The 22,072-nt window shown below is 46.3% G+C and overlaps 1 protein-coding gene across 1 annotated transcript in view; it reads left to right on the top strand.

The window, feature by feature from the left end:
- The window catches only part of LRRC49 (leucine rich repeat containing 49), an 862,677-nt gene that overhangs the window by 57,860 nt on the left and 782,745 nt on the right, over nucleotides 1-22,072 (top strand). Inside the window, exon 2 of the mRNA XM_085644059.1 lies at nucleotides 21,286-21,348. Within this exon, the coding sequence (XP_085500185.1) occupies nucleotides 21,286-21,348 (63 nt within the window). The remainder of the gene's footprint in view (nucleotides 1-21,285; nucleotides 21,349-22,072) is intronic.

The raw sequence follows: 22,072 nt of genomic DNA, 5'->3' as shown, positions 1-22,072 counted from the left end.
CACGCGCACCTGCGTGTACCCAGGTTTCGTACCCAGAAACCGATGTTGACAGGAATCTGAGCTCGTCTGCCATATTAACCAGCCTTCAGGACTAAATTTAGAAATATTGAAGGACGTGTTAGAGATAGATGACTGCAACGCATCAAGTGATTGATCTCTTTGGTTATCCCAATTCGGATAAGCACCCAGATCCGGAATAGAGGGAAAATTTAGTTTTTTCGAAGTAGCCAATCCAAGACAAGTGGTTTGGAAGATCGTTGAATTTAAAAACAACATGTTACTTGGTATAAGGCAGGCACGATGCAAAGCTTCTGTCCCTTGTACCTGCCACGGTTTGGAACCCCAAACCGATTTAAGATCAATAGTAGCCTTCCACAGATCGTAACCTTTGATTGACAACTCATCCATAAAGGAGTTAGAATATAATAATTTTGTGTGTGTTAGCCTAACCTTTGAGGCAGGCTCTGCCGCCATTTTGAAATAAAAGGAGGTTGGATTGGAACCACTGAAACCGGAAAATATATGTTTTTGTCTACCAATGTAGTTGAACTACCTAAATGTGGTGTTGGACAATGTTCCCATTGGGTAATATTTACAAAATTACGAAACGTATTCGCCTTATGCAAGAAATGATTGCCGTAATGTTGAAAGCAAAATTGCTCAGCATAATTAGCAGTATCTGAATACAAATCCTCAGCATCAAATGCAGCATAATATTTCAAATCAGAAAACAGTGCTTCTATGGCCTGAATGTCCCAATCATCAGAACGGATGTTTTGCTTAACTACATCACCCATAGAAACACGAAATACATTCGGTACATTGATGACCTCAGTCGGACCATGAATTTGAAATTTAACAGCATCCCACACAATTCCATCTAACACAGGCCAGGCAGTAATATTCACAAAAGTCTGGTCCCCTTTCATGATGCGTGATGAGGAGTGGGGTGCCAAAGTTCCATCAATTAGTCTAATTGTAGACCTTTCTTTAAGGTAGTGTCCATTAACGAGACGAAAAAACACCACTACAAATCCAATGGACATAAACAAAAATAAACTTATGAGCACCAGCCAAATGTAAGTCCAAGGGGGAATCAAAAAATGTCTTTTGAACCAAATTGCAAAAATTTGAAACTTTTGAGGGGGAATTGGAAGTCAATGAGTTGGTGTCAAAGGAGAAATGTGACTGGTTAACTGCCGTGGATTGTAAAACAGGCAATTGCACATCTGTAGGATAAGCATACTCAGTCTATTCAGGCAGACCACCAGCGGGCGGTAATAACAGAGGATCAGTAACTGTATGCATCTCGATGGCAACATCAGACAAGGTGGTAGTAGCTTGAGGCACAACAGAATTTCTCAGCATCGCAGGGCAAGAAACCGCTGGAGTCATACTAAGAAGTATCGACCACTCGCTGTAGTTTGACATTGTCAATAGAGATGTACCTGTTATCCTTGCGACCAGGAAGTGGAGAGGTAAAATGACTGTTCTTGTACCCTGCACTCCAAGCACTGGAACCGGTGCACGATAAGAGGGGCCGAACTCCTTCTTGTTCTCCACCTTCTCATGGACCAGATCACCAACTCGAGGCAGCCAGCCTGCTACCGGAATCTGAAGCTCAACATCAGATGTGGAGGGTATGTGTTCCTTCGCTAGACTGTCTCTGGCTTCTTGTAGAGTCTGCAATACAGCACAGTGATCATCTACGTCAAAGGGTGCGGCTGACGCCGCCATGTCTAGACCTTCAAGGTCTGGGACAAACATTCTTATTCTGAAGAGCATCATGTATGGGGTCCGCCCACCCAGAGACCTTCTAGGGAGATTATTAAGTGCACGTTGGACGTTATACAAATGGGCTAGCCAGTTCCGGCCAGTGCCTAAAACCCGTGCTGTCAAAGATTGCTTTAAATCACGGTTCATTCGCTCCACCACACTATTACCCTCAGGCCGGTAGGGAGACGAAAATTTGACTTGGACCCCCAAATTTCTCATGGCTTCTTTGTACGCCTTAGAGGCGAACGCAGGTCCCTGATCAGAATGAAAGGTACCACATGCAAAACTTCCCACAAAGACACGCAAATCCCTGATGACAGTCTGGGAATCAGCACTCCTTTGTGGCCACACCCATAGAAAACGTGTGCACAAATCCACTGCAACCAAGATGTACTTGTACGCAGTATCAGAGGAAAACGGACCACAGTGATCTAAATAAACGCACCCGAGTGGTTTATTAGATAACTGAGTTTGTGGTGGTCGCGCAACAGTTGAAGGCTTAATCTGTTGGCAAAGGTCACAATTAGGAACATAAGCGTGGGCTTGTTTGTATAAACCGAACCACCAGTAACGTTGTTGTAACAGAGATACAGTAGCTGCAACGCCGGCGTGGGCAGATGCCAACCCCTCGTGAGCTGCTAGTATCAAAGACGGTCTGCAGTCCGCGTTGGGAATCAATCTGTCACCAACGTCGTTAATCCTCACTAACGGGACATTATCAGGACTTAAGTGATAATGGTAACGAGAAGGGAAACCTTTCGGGTAATTCCTTCCCTTCTCTGTCGCAGCAATAGCTGCCAAGATGTCATCATCAATCTTACTTTTGGATCTTGTAACTGCTGCTACTAAGTATGTCGCCACCAATGTTTTTGCTGCCTCGTCATCTAGGCTGTTTCCGACAGCATGGACACCAAGTCGTTGGTGACCAAGAGTGTGAATAACATTCACATGTGGCAGATGTTCTTTAAATTCTGCCACTCGAATCCAATGCGTTTTATGCTTAATTGTGCTACCTTTGGAATCGCGATATTCATTTTGAGACCAAAAATGTAGATTGTCGTTGTAGGACTGAACACAATAAAAGGAGTCACTCAGTATAAGAGTAGTGACCCGAGGATCAGCAAACTCTAGTGCAAGCACTAGAGGCCGAAGCTCTGCCAATAGTGCGGTACAATCACCCAATGACTGCGTATGCTCGGCATCAGATTGGAATTCACCATTTACGAAAGTACCGACCACAATTGCGCAGGCCGCCGAATAGGCATGCTTTGATCCAACCGCCGGTTGCGCCGAACCGTCAGTGTAAATGACACAATGGTAATCTTCGAGCGGGCGCAAAGACAGAGGAGCCGGATGAACGATTTCATACTGCAAGAACTCCTGAGTCTGTAATGAGGCATCAAAGATATAGGTGACATCTGGCGATGTCAAGGAAGTGGCCCATTGTATCCACCGTGGATGCAAAGCTTTAGAATTAGGTACACTTGCTTTAGTCACTGCCTCAAGGGCAGGATATGGTGTCACAACCAACATGCGTTTTCCTTGCGACAGCGCTCGTTCTTTAAGAATTGCCATCTGGACCGCCGTCAGAACTTTCTCGACAGTGGAAAAGCGCAATACAGCAGAAGTGTACAAGTGTGATTTGTATGCAATGGGGACGGTATCGCCCTCATTGAACGTTAAGTACAAGAAACCCACTGCGCCCGGCACAATTCTTATTACCAGGTTAGTGTGGTTATCACGCGTCAGTAAGTATTTTGAAGCAAGAAGATCAGCTTGCAAAGATTGCAAGATAGCTGAATGCTCTAGCTGCCAGCATGATTTGGAAAAAGTAGGTTGTACCAAGGCATAAAGCGGCTTGATACGCTGGGCATAATCAGGAATATACGTTCGACCGAAATTCAGAAAGCCCAGCAAAGACTGTAATTTTTTCAATGTTGTAGGAGCACGCAGACATGCGCACTTCTCCAGAAAGTGAGGAGCCAAACCTCTACCTTCATTGTTAAGCTCGTAGCCCAAAAAAAACCACTGAATATTCTGCAATGTGAGACTTCGCAAAGTTGAATTTGTAACCGAAGTCTGCAAACCTCGCAATAATATTGTCAACTTGACACAGATGCGGGGACAACTCGTCGTCTGTGAGATAGATGTCATCGACATACGAGAATGCATCCGGGTCGATGCTCTCTAAAAGAGAGACTACGCGGGCGGCAAAGACGCCAGGGCTGTTTTTATAGCCCATGGCTAATCTTGTAAACTGTTTTTGTTTGCCGCCTGATGTAAACGCTGTCCACTGACAGCTAATAGAGGTTATGGCTGTAAAAGCCATTGGAAATGTCAAGTGTGGTTTTAAACCTCTTTCGCACGAGACTATCTACGAAAGCCGAACTGTGAGTATTCTGTACCGCGCAGGTCCGGCAGTGTGAATTTAAGTGCCGGTAATCCAAAACTAAGCGGTACGATCCGTCTGGCTTCGTCACAGTGAATAAAGGATTATTCGTAGGCGACACACATGTTTCAATAACACCCTGATATTCCAATTGATCAATGATTGCCGCGACATGGGGTCTTGCTTCACGACGCATGGGATATTGGGGTTGTGGCTGGGGCATGGACCGCAACGGAATCTCATGGCTGGGGGACAATTTATCCCAGCCCACCTGAGTACGATACAATGCTGGTGCTAGCACCAGTGCCCACTCCTCAGCGAACTGTTTAGCTTGGTCCTTTGGCACTGTGTGCGCGAAGGACGGGAGGATCACCTCCTCCCCTCTAGGAGCATCTAAAATGAAAGCTGTGGGCCAATCTGCCTCCGCTAGGAGAATATCATAGGAAGTGGTCAGATTATCCCAAGAAATCCCTTTTATTGTCTGTTGTATGTCACCTTCAATCAGGAGGACTATGTTATATAGTCTGTCAGGGGGAGTCACTCTTGTGTCAGCAGTTTAAACAGCAACGAACGTGTCAGTTGCTGTCGCCGCCAGATATGGACGCAGAGCTGCGCTGTCTAGTAGCGTTAGCACCCATGTCAGGTTCCGAAGTTGTGTCCGCACTATCTGTGGCATACCTCGCTGTTAGCGAAGCAACTTTCTTCTTCTGAAACGGGGATCGTTGACGTGCAAACTCCTCCTGCTTGACTTTGCCGTCGGTCTGTCGGGATTGCTCACGTGCTTGTGGGGCACCCCGACCTTTGCCACCACCTCCGCCACCGGATTGTGAAGCCGATGTTTCCTGTGAAGAACGAGGAGAATGTTGTTCAGAAACCTGCAATCGATCAGGTGACTTAATAGTAGCACGATCGCGCAGATCATAAGTGCGTTCACTACCTGACTGTACGGGAGAGGCAGGACGAGACCCCTGTTTCTGTTGCTGCTGCTCCTGTTTCTTCGCCCGCCAATTTTGTTTTGGAAAATTAGGGCGCTCGTCCTTACCAGACGAGTTAGCCTTAGTTTGCTGTATTAAATCAGGATTCTTCACAGTTGGTTTAACACCTAAAGCGCTATGACCAACTTGTTTATAGGCATTCGCGATAATTTTCTCGAATTCCCTCGGCTTGTCGTCTTCGTTCACCGCGTCTAATTTATTAAGCACTTGGAATTGCATAGCATCTCCTTTGAGGTTGCCCAGTATCATGGTAGCAACCACATCGAACACTCCGACAGCCGCATTCCCAATTCTACGGCAGCCTCCGCACCGTGATTCTCCTGAACACGTTTAATAGCGGAGGGCAGCACCGACAGAGACGGAGTGCCAAAGCACTTCGAGTATGTCGCTGCAAAGATCTTGCCCCAGTTCTCACAATCGGCCATATCTGGGACCAAGTCTTTCGGCAAAGTAATGGTAAGTATCCTGTGTTTCTCCACAGGAGTTGTATGCGGATAAACCGCTTCCAACTGATCAAATTTCTCAGCAAGCCAATAAGGGAAATCATCCCTATTCTGGGGGCGCTTGCCCACAACCGAATTAACCATAACAGGACTAATAACCACTGCTTGGTGGTCCGTCGGTTGTCCCGCAACAGCAGGTGCCCCCACCTGCACGTTGCGTGACACGTACTGCACTAAAGCCCTATGTACTGTAATAAGGGCTGTGTGAAGTACACGCAACTCAGCCACCGTCACATGAAGATAGCGGGGATGAGGCGTATATCCGGCCAGTACTGGCCATGTGGCCCCTGCAATCGACAAAGGGCCCATTCTCGCCGGTATAACCGCATGGGGAAGGGCGCCATTAAACCAAATGCTATGCTGCCAGGCAGAAATAGGAATTTCTTGAGTCCTGTATGGCGTATAGTTGGCTGGTATCTGCGTGGCAGTATAGGAGTGGAACGTATCATCGTCTTCACTCACCACCGGCAAAGTAACCCAAGAGTAGAACAACTCATAAGGAAACAATGCATCGACACTTACCACAAAAATCACAGCCATACCATCGTCTGGCACCCCATACTGCGTCAAATGACGTTTCAGGGGTGCACGGCTATGTACCAGAATATCGACTGCCATTAGGACACAGACAGAAAATCTACACAGTATTCTATCAGTAGCACAAGGGTTCAGAAACCTTTATAATGATCAAGCTTGAAGGTACCTATTAGGCAATAATAGGTAGGTTGAACTCCGTCACTCCTGTTGTCCGGAAACAAGAGTGAGGGGATGTGGACTAATACGAGCACTACTAAGGTGTCTCAGATCAATAGACCAAACGTTAGGTGCGCCATGTTGCTGGGATTCGGCTCATACACAGAACTATGTGCAGGAAACCAGGACCTCAGTGAATTGTGATGTACCAGAAACTCACCTCAGAACCCAGAACCCCTTATCCGGCCAGCATCAGTGTCCCATTCGTTATCCGTATCATCACGGAGGTCCCAGTGAATAGACAACCCAGAACAAGCGACTTAGGGTACTCTCAGGAATGGTGGGAATCAGAAATACCTGTTCGTAATTATTCTCATATCAATCCACAACAAGAGTAAACGAAGACACGGTAAAGTTTAAAGAGTTTATTTTATAAACCTCGTGTCCTAAGATGCAGTACTTTGGCTAACACAAGCAGACAAATGATTAATATCAAAACCATCAGCATTGTTACAATACCATAGAAAATAAAGGGGAGAAATCATATTATAAATGACAGTGGGTACAACCACCTTCCCTTCACTAATAAGCTAATATTATTAGACTAATAAAAGGTCTCTAGGCTTGAATGGGGAACCCCATACCATAAAGATCAGCTTAGTGGATTCACATCACTGGATCAGATGTGGTCTTCTCCTAGGAAACCTCTTCTTCAGAATGTGTGTAAAGCATGCAGCCTGCAATATTAAAAGCACTTGACTTTCAGGTATTTGCAGCTGCGTGCGTGTTATGGCTAAACAGTGGGCCGATCAACCTGAACTCGAAAAAATGCATTGTCTAGCGACCCAGACTGTTTCTTTTACACAGTGTACAGACCAAGGTCGCAGCTCACGGCTAGGGATGTGAACAACAGACAGTTCTCATGTGAAGAAAAAGGCGAGCAAGCAGTTTTCAACTAATAACATGCAACTGTAGTATCGTGTGCAAAAGCAGCAGAAGCGGCAAGATGGCTTTCTAACATCTAACGCGGTTATGCTAACTTAGCAATGTGTGTATGTAAATTGCAACCCACCCTTCAATATCACACATAATCGTCGGATGGTCTGAAGAAAAAGGGTAGGGATCTCGTTGGCATAGGTCAGCGACATTTTCCCTTCCTTTTCCTCCTGTAGGAGAAAATATATTTACATTAGACATATTGAATTAATTTCAGTATTACACTTATTCAAAACATAATTACTGATTATCATTACTTTTGAAGGTGTATTGTCATTTCTTCATCCAGATTATGGCCGTTTGGAAAAAGGGTGCACATGTCTATTATGTGTCTTGATTCTCGCTGCCTGAGTCTCAGAACTCGATTCCCACCCCTGGCTTTAGGTAAGATCTGTTCAATGGCAAAATATGTTAGTCTGGTGTAATTTGAGAAATGGTGACTAGCGAAATGACGGGCGATAGGATATTGCTTGTCATTCACCTAGAATCCATGAGCCTGAATGGCATTTCAGCTCACCTCCCTTACTCGTATTCACTGGCATTATTCTCGGGCAATCTCTTCTTTTCCAGCGAAATAGACGAGAAATTATGTGAACAAGCATTGGCATAGCCAATAGGTCTCGCTTTTGGGACATTATAAGCATTTACTTATGCAGAAAAATATACTTGTTGCAACAACATCAACTGTTGCATGGCTAAACACTTATATGGTCCCAAAGTCGATACCTATTGGCTATGCCAATGCTTGTTCTGTGAAGACGTGGAAGGGGTGAATGTGTCCAATCACACTCACACACTCACTAGAGACCAATATAACCCCCTTGTAAAAGAAAAACTCGCTTCTGACCGCATCAAAGTTTTTCAGAAATTGAGCACAAATGTTGGTTTTACAGGTAAGCACTAAAGCCCTTACACGTCGATTATTTAACAAAAGAAGTTCTAAATCCAAATTTAGTTTGAAAAAATATAAAAGTTGCCATCGGATGTACACTTTTTAAAGGTTACAACTGCGCACACCTGAGGTGACAACTTCTTCGGAGTGCTCTCCACGTGCCAACAAAAGCAACTTGTAACAAAAATACTAAGGAGTCATATAATAAATGGTATATATGCAACTGAAAAAACAGTGAAAAAGATTGAAAGTCAGATACTGAAGGTTTCTAGCCACATCTGCTGTGTTTGTCCTGCTTAATTTTATTTATTAGCTTGAAACGTACAAGTGCACAGCATTTGGATCAAAACAAATACCACTGAAGTTCTCAATAATTACACAGTGCAATTTTTAAATAGACACACTGTATATTATAAGTAATAAACCTTTGTAAAAGAAAAATTTAAAATAATTGTGATGCGTGTGCATGCTTTTCCCAAAAAGTTTGCAAAGCAAGCAGACACATTTTGGGATGCGTAATTAAATTTGTTTGTTTTTGATTAAGAGTAAGTAGTAAAAAAGTTGGAGCTATTGATATTATAAATGATAATGTATTTTGCTTATGTTATTTTGTTTACAGTGGAGTAAAAGTGTTTTTGAGCTTATAAACATTGTGCTCTCCTTGGGCAAAGCGTAGACAGATTGCCGCTGTGTTTTTATGTGTTGTATGTAAAGCGTCACGGGGAGGGTTTAGTTGAAACCTAATGAAAGTTAGAGCTATAGCCACCACCCTGAATGGCAAGATTTTTCCAGTGTTGGATGTGCAAGGCTGCCTGTGTCAATATTGGGGGCACCACACAGGGGCTGATGAGGCGAGTGGTGTAAGGCAGCACACAGTACTGCCGGGATGCACACTGTATGCACACGAGGTGGGGGCTGCAGGGTCTCTTGAAATCAGTTCATTTACCAGTAGCTGTGGAAGGTAACTGTCCCTGTCTCCATACATTGGGTGGATTCAACCAGAGTAGTGTTACTGTTTAATATGACCTTTCCACAACAACAAGAGTCATTGTTCTGCAAAATGAGCTTTTGTTTTGAAAGTACAGCCACTAAAAAAATTGTGACATACTTTCTTCCCGGAATCTCCACGTTCGTCTGCCAGGTTAGTGTTAGGAAGAGTATGTGATATGATTTTTAATAATTCACTAATTATTTTGCTGCGTGCAAGTCTGTCTAGGATGCGAGAGACAGTTAAACGGTGGAATTTCATATAAAGGCATTTTTATGCATATGCACGACAGCTACTGTCAGTTCCGAACATATATGACACGGTCTAGTGTCAATCAACAAGCCCTATTTAAAACAGCAAACATTCTCCCACTCACTGCATATGATTTAGTGTGATCGGCATATTCTCGGCAGTAACGCACTTTCTTCATTTAGCCATTTGTTATGTGTTGAAAGTAGCTTGTGGTTGTTAGTTTGCCCTCCGGTGTAGAGAAGAGAGACAAAGAGATTATTGCTACAAATTACTGTGTTAAAAATAAGATTGTTTGGAAGAGCTATGTCGTGGAGAAGACTGCCGCTTCTTAGAGAGGAGAAAAACAAGCATTTGCAATGCAATAGGTCTCGCATTTAAGCGAGTTTGAGTTATTGGCATTGTAAATGACAATACCTTTTATTTATGTTTTGGTTTTTAAAACATAAATAAAAGGCATTGTCATCTACAATGCTAATAGCTTAAACTCTTGCGAATGCGAGCCCTATTGCAATGCAAATGCTTGTTGTTTAGGGCTCTATGAAGAGCCTGGCTGGCACTGTCCTTCAGTGCGTTCGGTTCTGAGAACACGTAGCGTAGAATGGATTGATTGCTCAGGTCTGACTTAGAAAGAGTGGTCAGGGAAAGCAAGTCGTTTTAGGAGCGACAAACCCTATGGGAGGGTGTTTAGGGGTGTCTGTGGATGAACCAAAGAGAAGATAGGAGTGCAGTGTGGGAACTTACTGGCACAGTGACTCAATGACTCCACAGAGTGTGTGACAGTGCGCTTACAGCCTGAGGCATGCTAAAATGTATTACAATGAGGCTGTGCTCCGAGTGGGAGAAGAGGAGCTGTGGGAGGGAAAAGGGGGCGTGAGGGAAACGGAAATTAGGAGCAGGCAGCGGAATTCGGATGGAGAGGAAATATGCATGAAAAATAAATAAATAATACCTTATCTCGACCGTTTTGCGAGTGCCGTTTCCTGTGACGCTGATATTGGCAAAACCCTTCGGGTTGCAGTTGTGAGGTGGGGCTTGCAGAATGCCTAACAGATTTTGTCGAGTGGCGTATTACAATATAAAGGCACGGTTCTGCAAGCACGTTTTTTTCTCAATATTTTATGCTTTTAGTAATCAGCGCTTATTAAAAGCATAAAATATTGAAAAAAATTAGTTTGGCGAACTGTGCCTCTCCTTGGCGAGGAGACGGCACAAAGAACAAGCATGTAAACAAGCTGGCGCCATTGCCCGAACCAAAAAGTGGAGAAAATGCACTTTTCAGTCCTTCAGAATGGCACCCTAGTGTACCGACGCCCAGAGCACATTATAATCACGCAAAATACATGAGGGGAATGATACCGAACTCCGGTTAATCACGCATGGTTGCAGCACAAAGAACAAGCATGTAAACTAGTTGACGTCATTGCCCGAATGAGGAAAATAAGTGTACACAGAGTAATAAAGCCGCGAGTAGAAGATCCAGTCCGGGTGAGCGGGGCTAAAAGAGGACAGGGCAGTAACCAGGAGGGACTAAAAAGCCTCCGTTACAATCAGAAGACACAGTTTAGCATAAGTTATGACACCAACCAACCAAAATAACGGGCAGAGCCGAAACACCACTTCTGAAACTGTATTGATTTCAAGAAGCCCTCGCAGAACGAGCAACGCATGCACGCTGCAACGCCAGGAAAGACCTAAAAACCAACAATAGCTTGTTATGGGGAACTTGAGGCAAGAGGGTTTGCCTTCCAGAGCCAAGCTGGGGACCTTCACCATCCTACCACATGCACATTGTCATGCGAAGGGTTCGCTACAAGAGACTTAGTAGTTTCTCAGGCCATGCATGTACTTTCGTCTGCTAAGTTTCTTGGAAATCATCTGGAGTTATTGAAGGAAGGTACCATGGTACTAGAGCTTCCGTTGCTTCCGTACATTGATTGGGCGAGAGCTGCTTGATTCCTATTATCTAGGAAAGAATCATTTTTTAAAAAAGGGTCCTTTACCGTGCTTCAAAACAATGTCATATCCTACATCTCAGCAGCCTGGAGCAGATTTAACCAGGTGTCCTCCTGTAACACCTTCTTCCTAGCAGCAAGTATGATTAACTGACCAAGTTATGCAGCTGACAAGTCCTGATCTCACATGTATGACTACACCTGTAGCGAGCTCAGTTAGATGTGACCCCCTAGGGTTTCTCCTGAGTTAGCCATCATGCCTATGAAGGGGTATACCATTTTGCCACTTGGGATGTGTTTGGGCTCCAAAATAAGTTGACTTCTCCAGATTGGCTTCACATTACCTCTGTTTCTGACGTAATCTGTGTTCAGGAAACTTGGCGTATGGACCCAAATCCTGCTGAAGTGTTCACTTCCCACTTCCTAGGCGCTATACCATCCTCAGCTGGGCGAACCAAGGGGTCTTATAGATTCTAATATCAAACCTGTAAACACTAAAAGGTTGGTGTCTGTTTCGTCTCACTTTCTACTTGTTGACATTCAAGGGTAGTCCTGATTTGGTGTTGGTCAATTTTTCATAATAACGTATTTGACTCTCCCCGTAGTGCTGGTGCTAATACTCTTAGTGCAGGTTTCAATCAATCAATCAATCAAGCATTTGTATAGCGCGCTACTACCCGGAGGGTCTCAAGGCGCTTGGGGAAAGGGGGTCCGCTACTACTTGAACAGCCAGGTCTTGAGTTGCTTCCTGAAGGAGAGGTGGTCTTGGGTCAGGCGGAGGTGGATGGGGAGGGAGTTCCACGTCTTGGCAGCCAGGATCTTCCTCCTGTTGTGGCTTTTCGGATGTGGGGGACGGTGGCGAGGGCGTGGCTGGTTGATCGAAGCTGGCGGGTGGGAGTGTAGAAGGTCAAGCGGTCGTTGAGGTATCTTGGGCCTTGGTTGTGGAGAGCTTTGTGTGCGTGGGTGAGGAGTCGTAACGTGATTCTCTTGCTGACGGGGAGCCAGTGCAGGTTTCTCAGGTGTACGGAGATGTGGCTGTGTCGGGGAATGTCCAGGATGAGGCATGCTGAGGCGTTCTGGATGCGCTGGAGTCGTTTCTGGAGTTTGGCTGTGGTTCCGGCGTAGAGGGAGTTGCCGTAGTCCAGTCGGCTGGTGACGAGGGCCTGGGTGACCGTCTTCCTGGTTTCGGTGGGGATCCACCGGAAGATCTCACGCAGCATGCGTAGGATGTTGAAGCATGATGCGGAGATGGCGTTGACTTGTCTGGTCATGGAGAGGGAGGAGTCCAGGACAAAGCCCAGGTTGCGTGCGTGGTCTGTCGGTTTGGGTGCGCTGCCAAGGGCAGGGGGCCACCAGGAGTCGTCCCAGGCGGAGGGTGATAATCCCAGGATGAGGACTTCCGTCTTATCTGAGTTCAGTTTCAGGCGGCTGTTCGTCATCCACTCGGCTACGTCTTTCATCCCTTCGTGTAGGTTGGTTCTGGCGGTGGCGGGGTCGTTGGTGAGGGAGAGGATCAGCTGGGTGTCGTCGGCGTAGGAGATGATGTTGAGGTTGTGTTGGCGTGCGATGGCTGCGAGGGGGCTCATGTAGACGTTGAAGAGGGTGGGGCTGAGTGATGATCCTTGTGGTACGCCGCAGATGACTTTGGTGGCCTCGGATCTGAACGGGGGTAGGCGGACTCTCTGTGTTCTTCCGGCGAGGAAGGAGATGATCCATTCCAGTACCTTCTCCTGGATACCGATGTTGTTGAGGCGCTGCACTAGGGTGCGGTGGCAGACCGTGTCGAACGCCGCGGAGAGGTCCAGGAGGATGAGGGCCGTTGTTTCCCTGTTGTCGAGCAAAGCTCGGATGTCGTCGGTGGCTGCGATGAGGGCGGTCTCGGTGCTGTGGTTGGCCCGGAAGCTGGACTACGAGTGGTCGAGGGATCCGTTCGTCCCGAGGAAGGCGGCCAGTTGTCTGTTGACGGTTTTCTCGATGACTTTGGCCGGAAAAGGAAGGAGCGAGATTGGGCGGTAGTTTTTGAGGTCGGTGGGGTCCGCTGATGGTTTCTTCAGTAGGGCGCTGAGTTCGGCGTGCTTCCAGCTCTCTGGGAAGGTGGCGGTGTCGAAGGAGGCGTTGATGATGTCCCGCAGGTGGGGTGCGATGACGGAGTCGGCCTTGTTGAAGACGTGTTGAGGGCAGGGGTCGGTTGGAGATCCTGAGTGGATGGAGTTCATCGTGCGGATGGTGTCTTCGGTGTTGACTGGGGTCCAGGCGCGGAGGGTGGTGGTGGGGGGCGTTGTTCCGGTCGTAGGGTGCGTTGGCTGTGTGCTGAAACTGTTGTGTATGTCTGCGATCTTGCTGTGGAAGAACGAGGCGAGCGAGTTGCAGAGGTCTTGCGAGGGCGTGATGTCGTTGTTTCCGGCACTGGGGTTCGAGAGCTCTTTGACGATGTTGAAGAGTTCCTTGCTGTTGCGGGCGTTGTTGTCCAGTCGTTCCTTGAATGCGGATTTCTTGGTGGCGTGGATCAGCTGGTGATGTCTTCGAGTGGCGAGCTTGAGGGTGGTCATGTTGTCTGTAGTTGGGTCTCCGTGCCAGGCTTTCTCGAGGGCCCGGCAGTTCTTCTTGGAGCTCTTGAGTTCGTCAGTAAACCAAGATGCTTTCTTGGTGCCGGGTCTGGCGAGGGGGGTCTTCAGTGGAGCGAGGTCGTCTGCGTAGTTGCTGATCCATTTCATGAGGTTGTTGGCGGCTTGGTTGGGGTTCGCTGATCTGGTGGGGGGGTTCTGGCTCAGGGATGTGGTGAGCTGGTCGGCAGTGATCTTGCTCCAGCTTCTGCGGGGGACCAGTTGCGGGTGGTGGTGAGTCGTGGTCCTTCTGAAGCTGAAGTGGACGCAGCTGTGGTCTGTCCAGTGGAGTCCGGTGGCGTGGCTGAAGGTGATGTCCTTGCTGGAGGAGAAGACGGGGTCGAGCGTGTGGCCGGCGTAGTGGGTGGGGGTGGTCACCAGTTGCTTGAGTCCGAGGTTTGCGAGGTTGTCCAGCAGGATGGTGGTGTTGCGGTCGTTGTTGTTCTCCAGGTGGAAGTTGAGGTCCCCGAGGAGGATGTAGTCAGCGGAGGGGAGGGCGTGCGGGCTGATGAAGTCGGCGATGTCTTCGCTGAATTGTGTGCGGGGTCTGTAGATGAGGGTGCCTCTGAGGGTGGTCTTGGGGCCGGTGTGGATCTGGAAGTGCAGGTGTTCAGCGGCTGTGAGGGTGTCTTCGGAGTTGGTCGTGATGCGGATGGTGTTCTTGTGGACGATGGCGACGCCTCCTCCATTCTGGTTGGCGCGGTCCCTCCGGGTGATCTTGTATCCGTCCGGAAAGGCGATGGCGATGTCGGGTGCTGAGGAGGCGTTCATCCAGGTTTCCGTGAGGAAGGCGACATCTGGGCATGTGGCGTCGAGCAGGTTCCAGAGTTCCACTGCGTGCCTGTGGACGGAGCGGGTGTTGAGCAGGTTGCACTTCAGGTGCTTCAGGTGGTTGCTGTTGGTGCTTGGCTTGGCGGGTTTGGAAGCACTTGTGCGTACAATTCATTCTAAATATTATATTTGATGGGCTGGTGACTTTAATATTCAGGAGTGCAGGGCAGGTATGTGGGGTAACCAATGGAGAGGAGGTAGGAGTTCTACCTTTCCGATACAACGACTATGGTAAAGCATTGAATATCCTTGATGTTTAAATATGATTTTTTTATTGTTGAAAAGTAGATGTACGGATGCAGGCAGACAGACTCCATTTATTGCTAGAGATGCTCACACCATTATTGACTATGTTTTGATTTCTTCCTCTGCAACTAATCTGGAAAGTACACCCAGTGTTATTCCAAAAGCAGTGAGTGACCATAACACATTAGTCTTTTTAATGTCCCTCCAGGTTTAAAATGCTAAGAAACTGCATGTATTACAAATGTTAATTCAGTTCAGCCTAATGGGGCCCCTGTGAAATGGGCAGGGATTGATCCACATGGTGTGCCGTAACAACTCAGCTGAGTACTATCTGGTTAGGTGGTGGATCACAATAGGCTATTGTGCGCCTTTGGGCAGATCCCTCGGTCACTCAGTGCAGGTTTGTTTACGCCTTTGGGCAGATCACTCAGTCACTCAGTGCAGGCTATTGTACGCCTTTGGGCAGATCCCTCGGTCACTCAGTGCATTACTCACATGGCCCATCATACCAAGCAAAACAAGGAATCGCGGTGGTTTGATCACTGGTGAACCCAGGCTTTCATGCTTTTAAGAGCTGCTCTGCATAGTCCCCCTGGGACTATACAGTTATCAAGTATTTATGTAAGAATTCCAACCAGGTACTTGCTGCTAGGAAGAAGGTGTTACAGGAGGAGGCCTGGTCAAATCTGCTCTAGGCTGCTGAGATGAAGGATATGACCGAGTTTTGGAGTTACTACAAACTGAGCAGGCTGGCAACTGTGAAGAAACCTAATCGTAGCAACTCATCTGAGTCCACGCAAAGTGAGGTAAATCACTGAGGGGTATAGACTGTTTTCTACTACGGTACCAAACAGCAGAAATCTGTTCATTTGCAAAAGGCGGGATGGACTACGCACAAGGGCATGGAGAGGTTTGGTGTGTGATTGTGCCATTGCAGATCCACCCCAGGTGAGTTTAGAAACTGATAGGCTAAATGATAAAATAATACTACAGACTCCTAAAAAGTCAAACTAAATGTTTCTAAATAGTTCCGGAGCGCTTGAGAAGTGCTCATAGAATCTCAGAAAATGGGACTACGGGGTGACTTTGTGCTGTAAACGTGTTGCCACCTTCATTTAGTTAATTTCAGCTTTTTGTCGATTTGGATTGATGTCCCAAGTTGGCCCCCACATCCCCTCCCCTTGTGTCAGGCTGCTGATGCATCCACTCATTCAATAAATGGGTTAAAAGATGGCCCGTGCCACCAGGGACACCTTATGTCAGCTTAGTCACGAACCGACTGTAGCCTGGAAATGTAGCTCAATTGCGGCGACCCAGGACTAACACTCCCAGAATGCATTTGGTTGCTACAGGAAATCCCAAGTCTTGAACACATGTAGTCATCGAGCACGTGTGATATGTTTTACTTTCATAGAGCTAAATACTGCGATGTATCCTGCTTCAAAAGTTCGGACACTCGAGGGAAATCGGATAGCATAAGATCACACACTGAGGAGAAGTGTAAAAGACCGGTTTTAACGCAGTCCCCAGTCGAATAATATACGGCTTATTTCTATCTTCTATTGGTGAAGCGCATCGTTCGCCTGCAAGGTGTCTTTAAGCTGAAGTGATTTACTTAACTTTCTAGTACATTTTGTTAGCAGCCCGTGCCTCCTGGAGACACACCCACCTCTCTCCTCCCCTGACCCTGGCCAGCACTGCCGAAGAGACATTATTCTGAAGGAAGCACCGCTGCTCTCCGGCTGCGAGGCCTGAGAACGGGAACAGCCCCCGCTTCAGTGTTTTGTTTGGCTAAAATGTGACCAGAGCTGGGGTTCAGCTCGCTACCGCACGTGATATTGGAAGCAGCAGAGAAAACAAAATTAGTCTGAAATACGTTTAAAATAAATGGTGAAATCAGATTTTTTGGGGAAAATCAGATTTTTATTCCCTGAGGAGGCGGTGCCACGGGGCACCCTCCACGCTGCTTTAAGTAAAGCTGCTGCCATATAGTGCCTAACAGCCTTGATAGCCGGCCAGAGACTCTGAAGTTCCCTGCCGATTGACATATTCTGTCGTTTTCACGTCCAGAGTTCATTCCCACATATGTTAACAAGCGTTCGCGATGACGTATACTTTTGGCTTTTTCGCCCGTCCCACTTGGCCTCGCCTGCTTTCCTTCTGAAGTAAAAGGTTTCTTATCTTTATGGGGCCATGTGTTTGGCCCCATAAAGATAAGAAACCTTTCACTTCAGAAGGAAAGCAGGCGAGGCCGTCCAAGTGGGACGGCAGAAAAAGCCTAACGAAAACGTCACAACCAACTCTTTTCCAATGGCTGGCCACCGTTTAGCATAAACGGTGACGCCAGCCAATGGAAAAGAGGGGCGGGGCTTAACACCCTTTACACAAAATACCCCAAATCATTAAATCTCGCCAGCGAGACTGCGCATGTGCGCAGCCTACGCCAGGCGAGACCTAAAAATTTGTGGTAGTGGTTTGTGGAGGAAGGCGTTAGCTAATACTGTAATCACAGAAGCAGGGGACGCCAGACTCATCTTATACTGTTTTCACTGTGGGTGTGGGTCAGGAGCCCTGGGAACCCGTTCACCCCCTCACAACAACTCCTGAGCAAAGGAACAGGCGGGAGTGATTATTAGTTTGCCACACAAAGTGCTTTAACTCAACCTGTAGGCAAAGGATCTGGCTCCGGGGCTGCTGGAGGAGACCGGTGGCGAGACTGCGTGGCAGCTGGTGGCATAGCTGAAGGAGGCATACGGGACCGGTCCGGTTCCTCATCATCAGCAGTGACTGTGGGGGCTTGGTGACAACTAATACACAGTCAGCAGCAGCCCGCAAGGTCTTGGAGAGCTCGTGATCACCGGCAGGAGGGAAGATCAAGAGATGACCCTCGGTGCGGCCTCCTGCAGTGTCAGCCGAGCTGATGGAGCTGCGGAGCAGAGCCTGGCAGAGGAGGTGCCGGGCTCATAGGCCTCCTGGCTGGGGGTCGTGTGCAGCGGTGTGTGGAGTGAAGAGGAGGGTGGGAAGGGAGGCAGCGATTCAGGAGACGGTGGGGGGGAGGGAGGAAGTTGACTTGGGAATTGAGACCGACATGGACCCTGCCCTGCACATGTTGCTGATGTGGAGCACCACCAGGCACAGGTTTACCAATGTGTACAGAGCACTGGGAAAGATGGGGTGGGAGGTGGGGGGGGGGCGACGCAGTGCAGAATTAGACACAGCTGGAGCCAAGATCTACAGATAGACCTTACGGACAAAGATTGGTGTCAGGTTCCGAAACGCATCCAACAGATTTCGAGGAATGCACCACTGAAACTGTTGCAGTTTAACTACATCTACCGCACATACTTGACCCCTTCATGGTTACACAGTTAGTTCATCATGGTGTCGCATATATGCCTCCAGAGCTGCTCGGACCACGCATTTTTTTACCAGATGAGGTGGCAGTGCACGACATTGCGCACTTTACGGACTGAAGCTTGTGACTATGTCACACGTATAACAGCCAGGAGGAAGGCGGCTCCGTTCACAAACAATTAAAAACGCACTTAAAGTGAAAGCGAGCTGTTCACAAACAATTAAAAACCCGCTTAAACGGAAAGCGGCACTGTTCACAAATAAACAAGCATTTGCCGCACGACGTGGGAAGCATGTAGTAATGTAAAAAAAAACATGCTAGTGATGCACGCGCGCACAGCAGCAGGAAAAAGTGAAAGTGATCGCACTGGAAGGGAGGCAGATGGCGGCTGCGCGCGTGCACTCTCGGGTGAACGCAAGCTTGAGGCCAGCAAAAGCCTCTCGTAGCACTTTGAAAACCCTGATACTAAATGTCTCGCAGAGCAGCGCATGCGCTGGCTCAGGCGACACCTAATAAAACGCTGTAAAACTCCACGAATCCTGGCAGAAGGGCTTTTCTTTTGGGAAAAAGATGGATGTTGGATTTATGGCTGGAAGTTCCATGCTTGCTACACTGAAGCCGCCCTGTCAGAGTATGTTGCCCCTTTCACGGAGCAACTTTGGATGGATTTGTTGTTAGAAGAGGCCCGACTCACTCGTCTATTTCGCTGGAAAAGAAGAGATTGCCCAAGAATAATGCCAGTGAATAAGAGTAAGGTAGGTGAGCTGAAATGCCCTTCAGGCTTATGGATACTAGGTGAAAAAGACGCAATGGCAATATCGTGCTATGGGTTGCCTGCCTTTTGGTTAATAGAACATTTAAATGTGCGCACTATATATGGATTATGTAGCCCCACTGTTTTTTTCTCTTACCCAGTGTGCCACCCTAAAATTCACATCTTTAGACATCACTGATAATAGCTTATTACATTTGAGTTGTGACATCACAGTGTATACTGATTGAGACAGAAGACACTGTTAAAGGTAGGGCATTGAGCAGAATAACAGCTATTATACATTACAGGAAAGAAGGAATCATTCACCATTTTACCCCACATTATGAACTACAGCTATTTTTTGGAAGTGACTTACATTAAAATGAATATGTTTTGCAACTAATTATGACCTGTATAATGCTTTATAAATTTGCTCTACAAAAATAAAATGTTTTCAGCATATTTACGACCCAACTCATTCATTCAAAGGAAAAAGAAGGCAATGATTAAGCTGTTTTAGGGGCTAATAATGGCGTGTGCTATAAGGAATCATGGGGCACATGCATCAATGTAAGGCATTGCGATTCCTTAATAACGATTTTTAAGGAATCGCTATTAAGGACTCGCAATTCCCTATGCATGTAGGAATCGCTAAATAAATTGCGATTCCTACACATTCCCTAATAGCGAATCACAAATTGCGATTCGCTAATAGGGAATGCGTTCCCATTCATTCCTATGGGCCTAGAGACCCATAGGAATGAATGGGTAATCACTTGCAATTTGCGATTACCAAAAAGGTAATCGCAAATTGCGCATGCCATTCAAGGGTGATAGGGGGCCAAAAGACCACCCTGATTCACCTCCAAAACTGGCATGTGTGCACATGTGGCAAACACATGCCCTAAGGGCATGTGTATGCGCTACATGGAACTTAGAAAAATGCAATTTCTTGCATTTTTCTAAGGAATTGCAGATTACCACCAACTTGAAGTTGGTGGTAATTTGTGATTCTTAAATGCTAAGACGCAATGTTAGATTGCTTCTTGCATTGCATTTAAGGAATCGCACATTGCGATTCCCTATATGCATTTGCGATTCCCTAAATGCATTAGCAAAATAGGTAATCGCAAATTTTGCGATTACCTATTTTGCGATTGGGTTTGGGCTTGATGCAACTCAAATGGCTAATTATCGGTTACAAAGGGGCCAATTTGCAGAATCCGGACCCTTTGAGACCGGTAATTAGCTTGATGCATGTGCCCCAAAATGTTCTCCGCCATACATTAAAAGGATATTGCTAATCTCCTCTGAGTTCAGTGACATATTATGGAAAGGTGTCTCTGGCCTCTTTCTTCTATATAGTCACGAGATTTCATGGTTACTTGCAATAGCCTTATTCCCTCTAACAGCACAGAAGATTGCCAGGACCTTTAATAACTAAGGTCATTTAAAAATAGGCCAATATGAATATTGGTATTTACTTGTTAATTAGTGCTTTTTTGCCAGTTATGTTATCAATAGCAGTTGACCACCTGTTTGTATTATTTCTTCCTAAATCCGTAGGTGATGAGATTGCTGGTCTTCTGGGGAAGGGGGTGTTTCTGGTGCACTTATGCTGTAGTACTCTGGAGTACATGTTTAATGATTGGGGCGGGCAGAGCGAGAGTTTTGTTCTTAGTTATAAGTTTGCCTTCGTTGTTTCCCTTGGTAGACATTTCTTCCTTACATCTACAGAATGCATGGACTTGCCAACTTCTTCCATTCAGAGGTGGTATGGTACCACACTGTATATGACCTATGTAACCTAAGGAAAGGTTAAAATGCCGCTTAGGCAACTGCATGTTCAAAAGGTAACACTGATCAGTACTTGGTTGAATATGAAATGCGTATTGGGCAAACGGCGAAAGTTTTGTAAACTCAAAATAATTTGAAAAAAATTGTTGTTGATTAAAATCAGTTCACAAAAGATATAAGGTTTTATGACACTACATTAGCGTAAAATGTTCTCTTTTTCACTTTGTGTAAATCTTGCTAATCGCATACATCTTTATTTGTAGGCTAACAATTACGGATTGCAACTCGTTCTTCAGGCATCCGCTGTAGCTGAGAGAAACAAGCAGGTAAGCACAGGAAACAACACAATACAAAACTAATACTCTTTTTCCAAAAATCATATTTCACATTTTACCCCGTACTTGCATATTTGGTTTGAATTTTGTTCCACCTTCTGACAGAACATTTTTATTGGTTAACCCAGCATAATGTAATATTACAAAAGGTATGCACAGTTTTTACTGTTACTCACGCACATAATAATACAAAATAATAATTATCCTTCGTGGAGTGTGCCTTTATGAAAAAATAAAGGGTGCTTTAACTCACCCTACCGATTAACACTTATTACATAGTGGAGGTCTAGCGTTTCTAAGCACCTATGAAGCTGTTTAGCAGATTGTACACACAAGTGCTAGTTGATTTCATATTACCATGCTTTGCTGTTGAACTACAAGCATGGCCTACATATAATGCACCCTTGTGTGCGAAGAAAGATTGCATGCCTATGGCCCCCCTGAAGCGCCCCTAAAAAATGTAAGATACACATGAAAGGCACACACATGTCCAAAGGCATGTGTGATCTACATGGCACTTCGAAAAATGCAGTTTTGTGCATTTTTCAAAGTTTGCACATGGTTACCATCAACTTGAAGTTGATGATAATAGCGTTTCCTAAATGCACAGTTCGCATTTAGGAAAGGCTTCTTATATGTGCATTAGGGATTTGCTAATTGCAAATCACTATTTGTATTCACAATTTATGTAATCAATAAAAATTGGGATTACCTA

Source organism: Triturus cristatus, chromosome 3_1 (genome assembly GCF_964204655.1).
Source record: "Triturus cristatus chromosome 3_1, aTriCri1.1, whole genome shotgun sequence".
Taxonomy (NCBI): domain Eukaryota; kingdom Metazoa; phylum Chordata; class Amphibia; order Caudata; family Salamandridae; genus Triturus; species Triturus cristatus.
The sequence above is the reverse complement of the archived record's forward strand: the minus strand, read 5'-3'. Positions and strand labels throughout refer to the sequence as shown.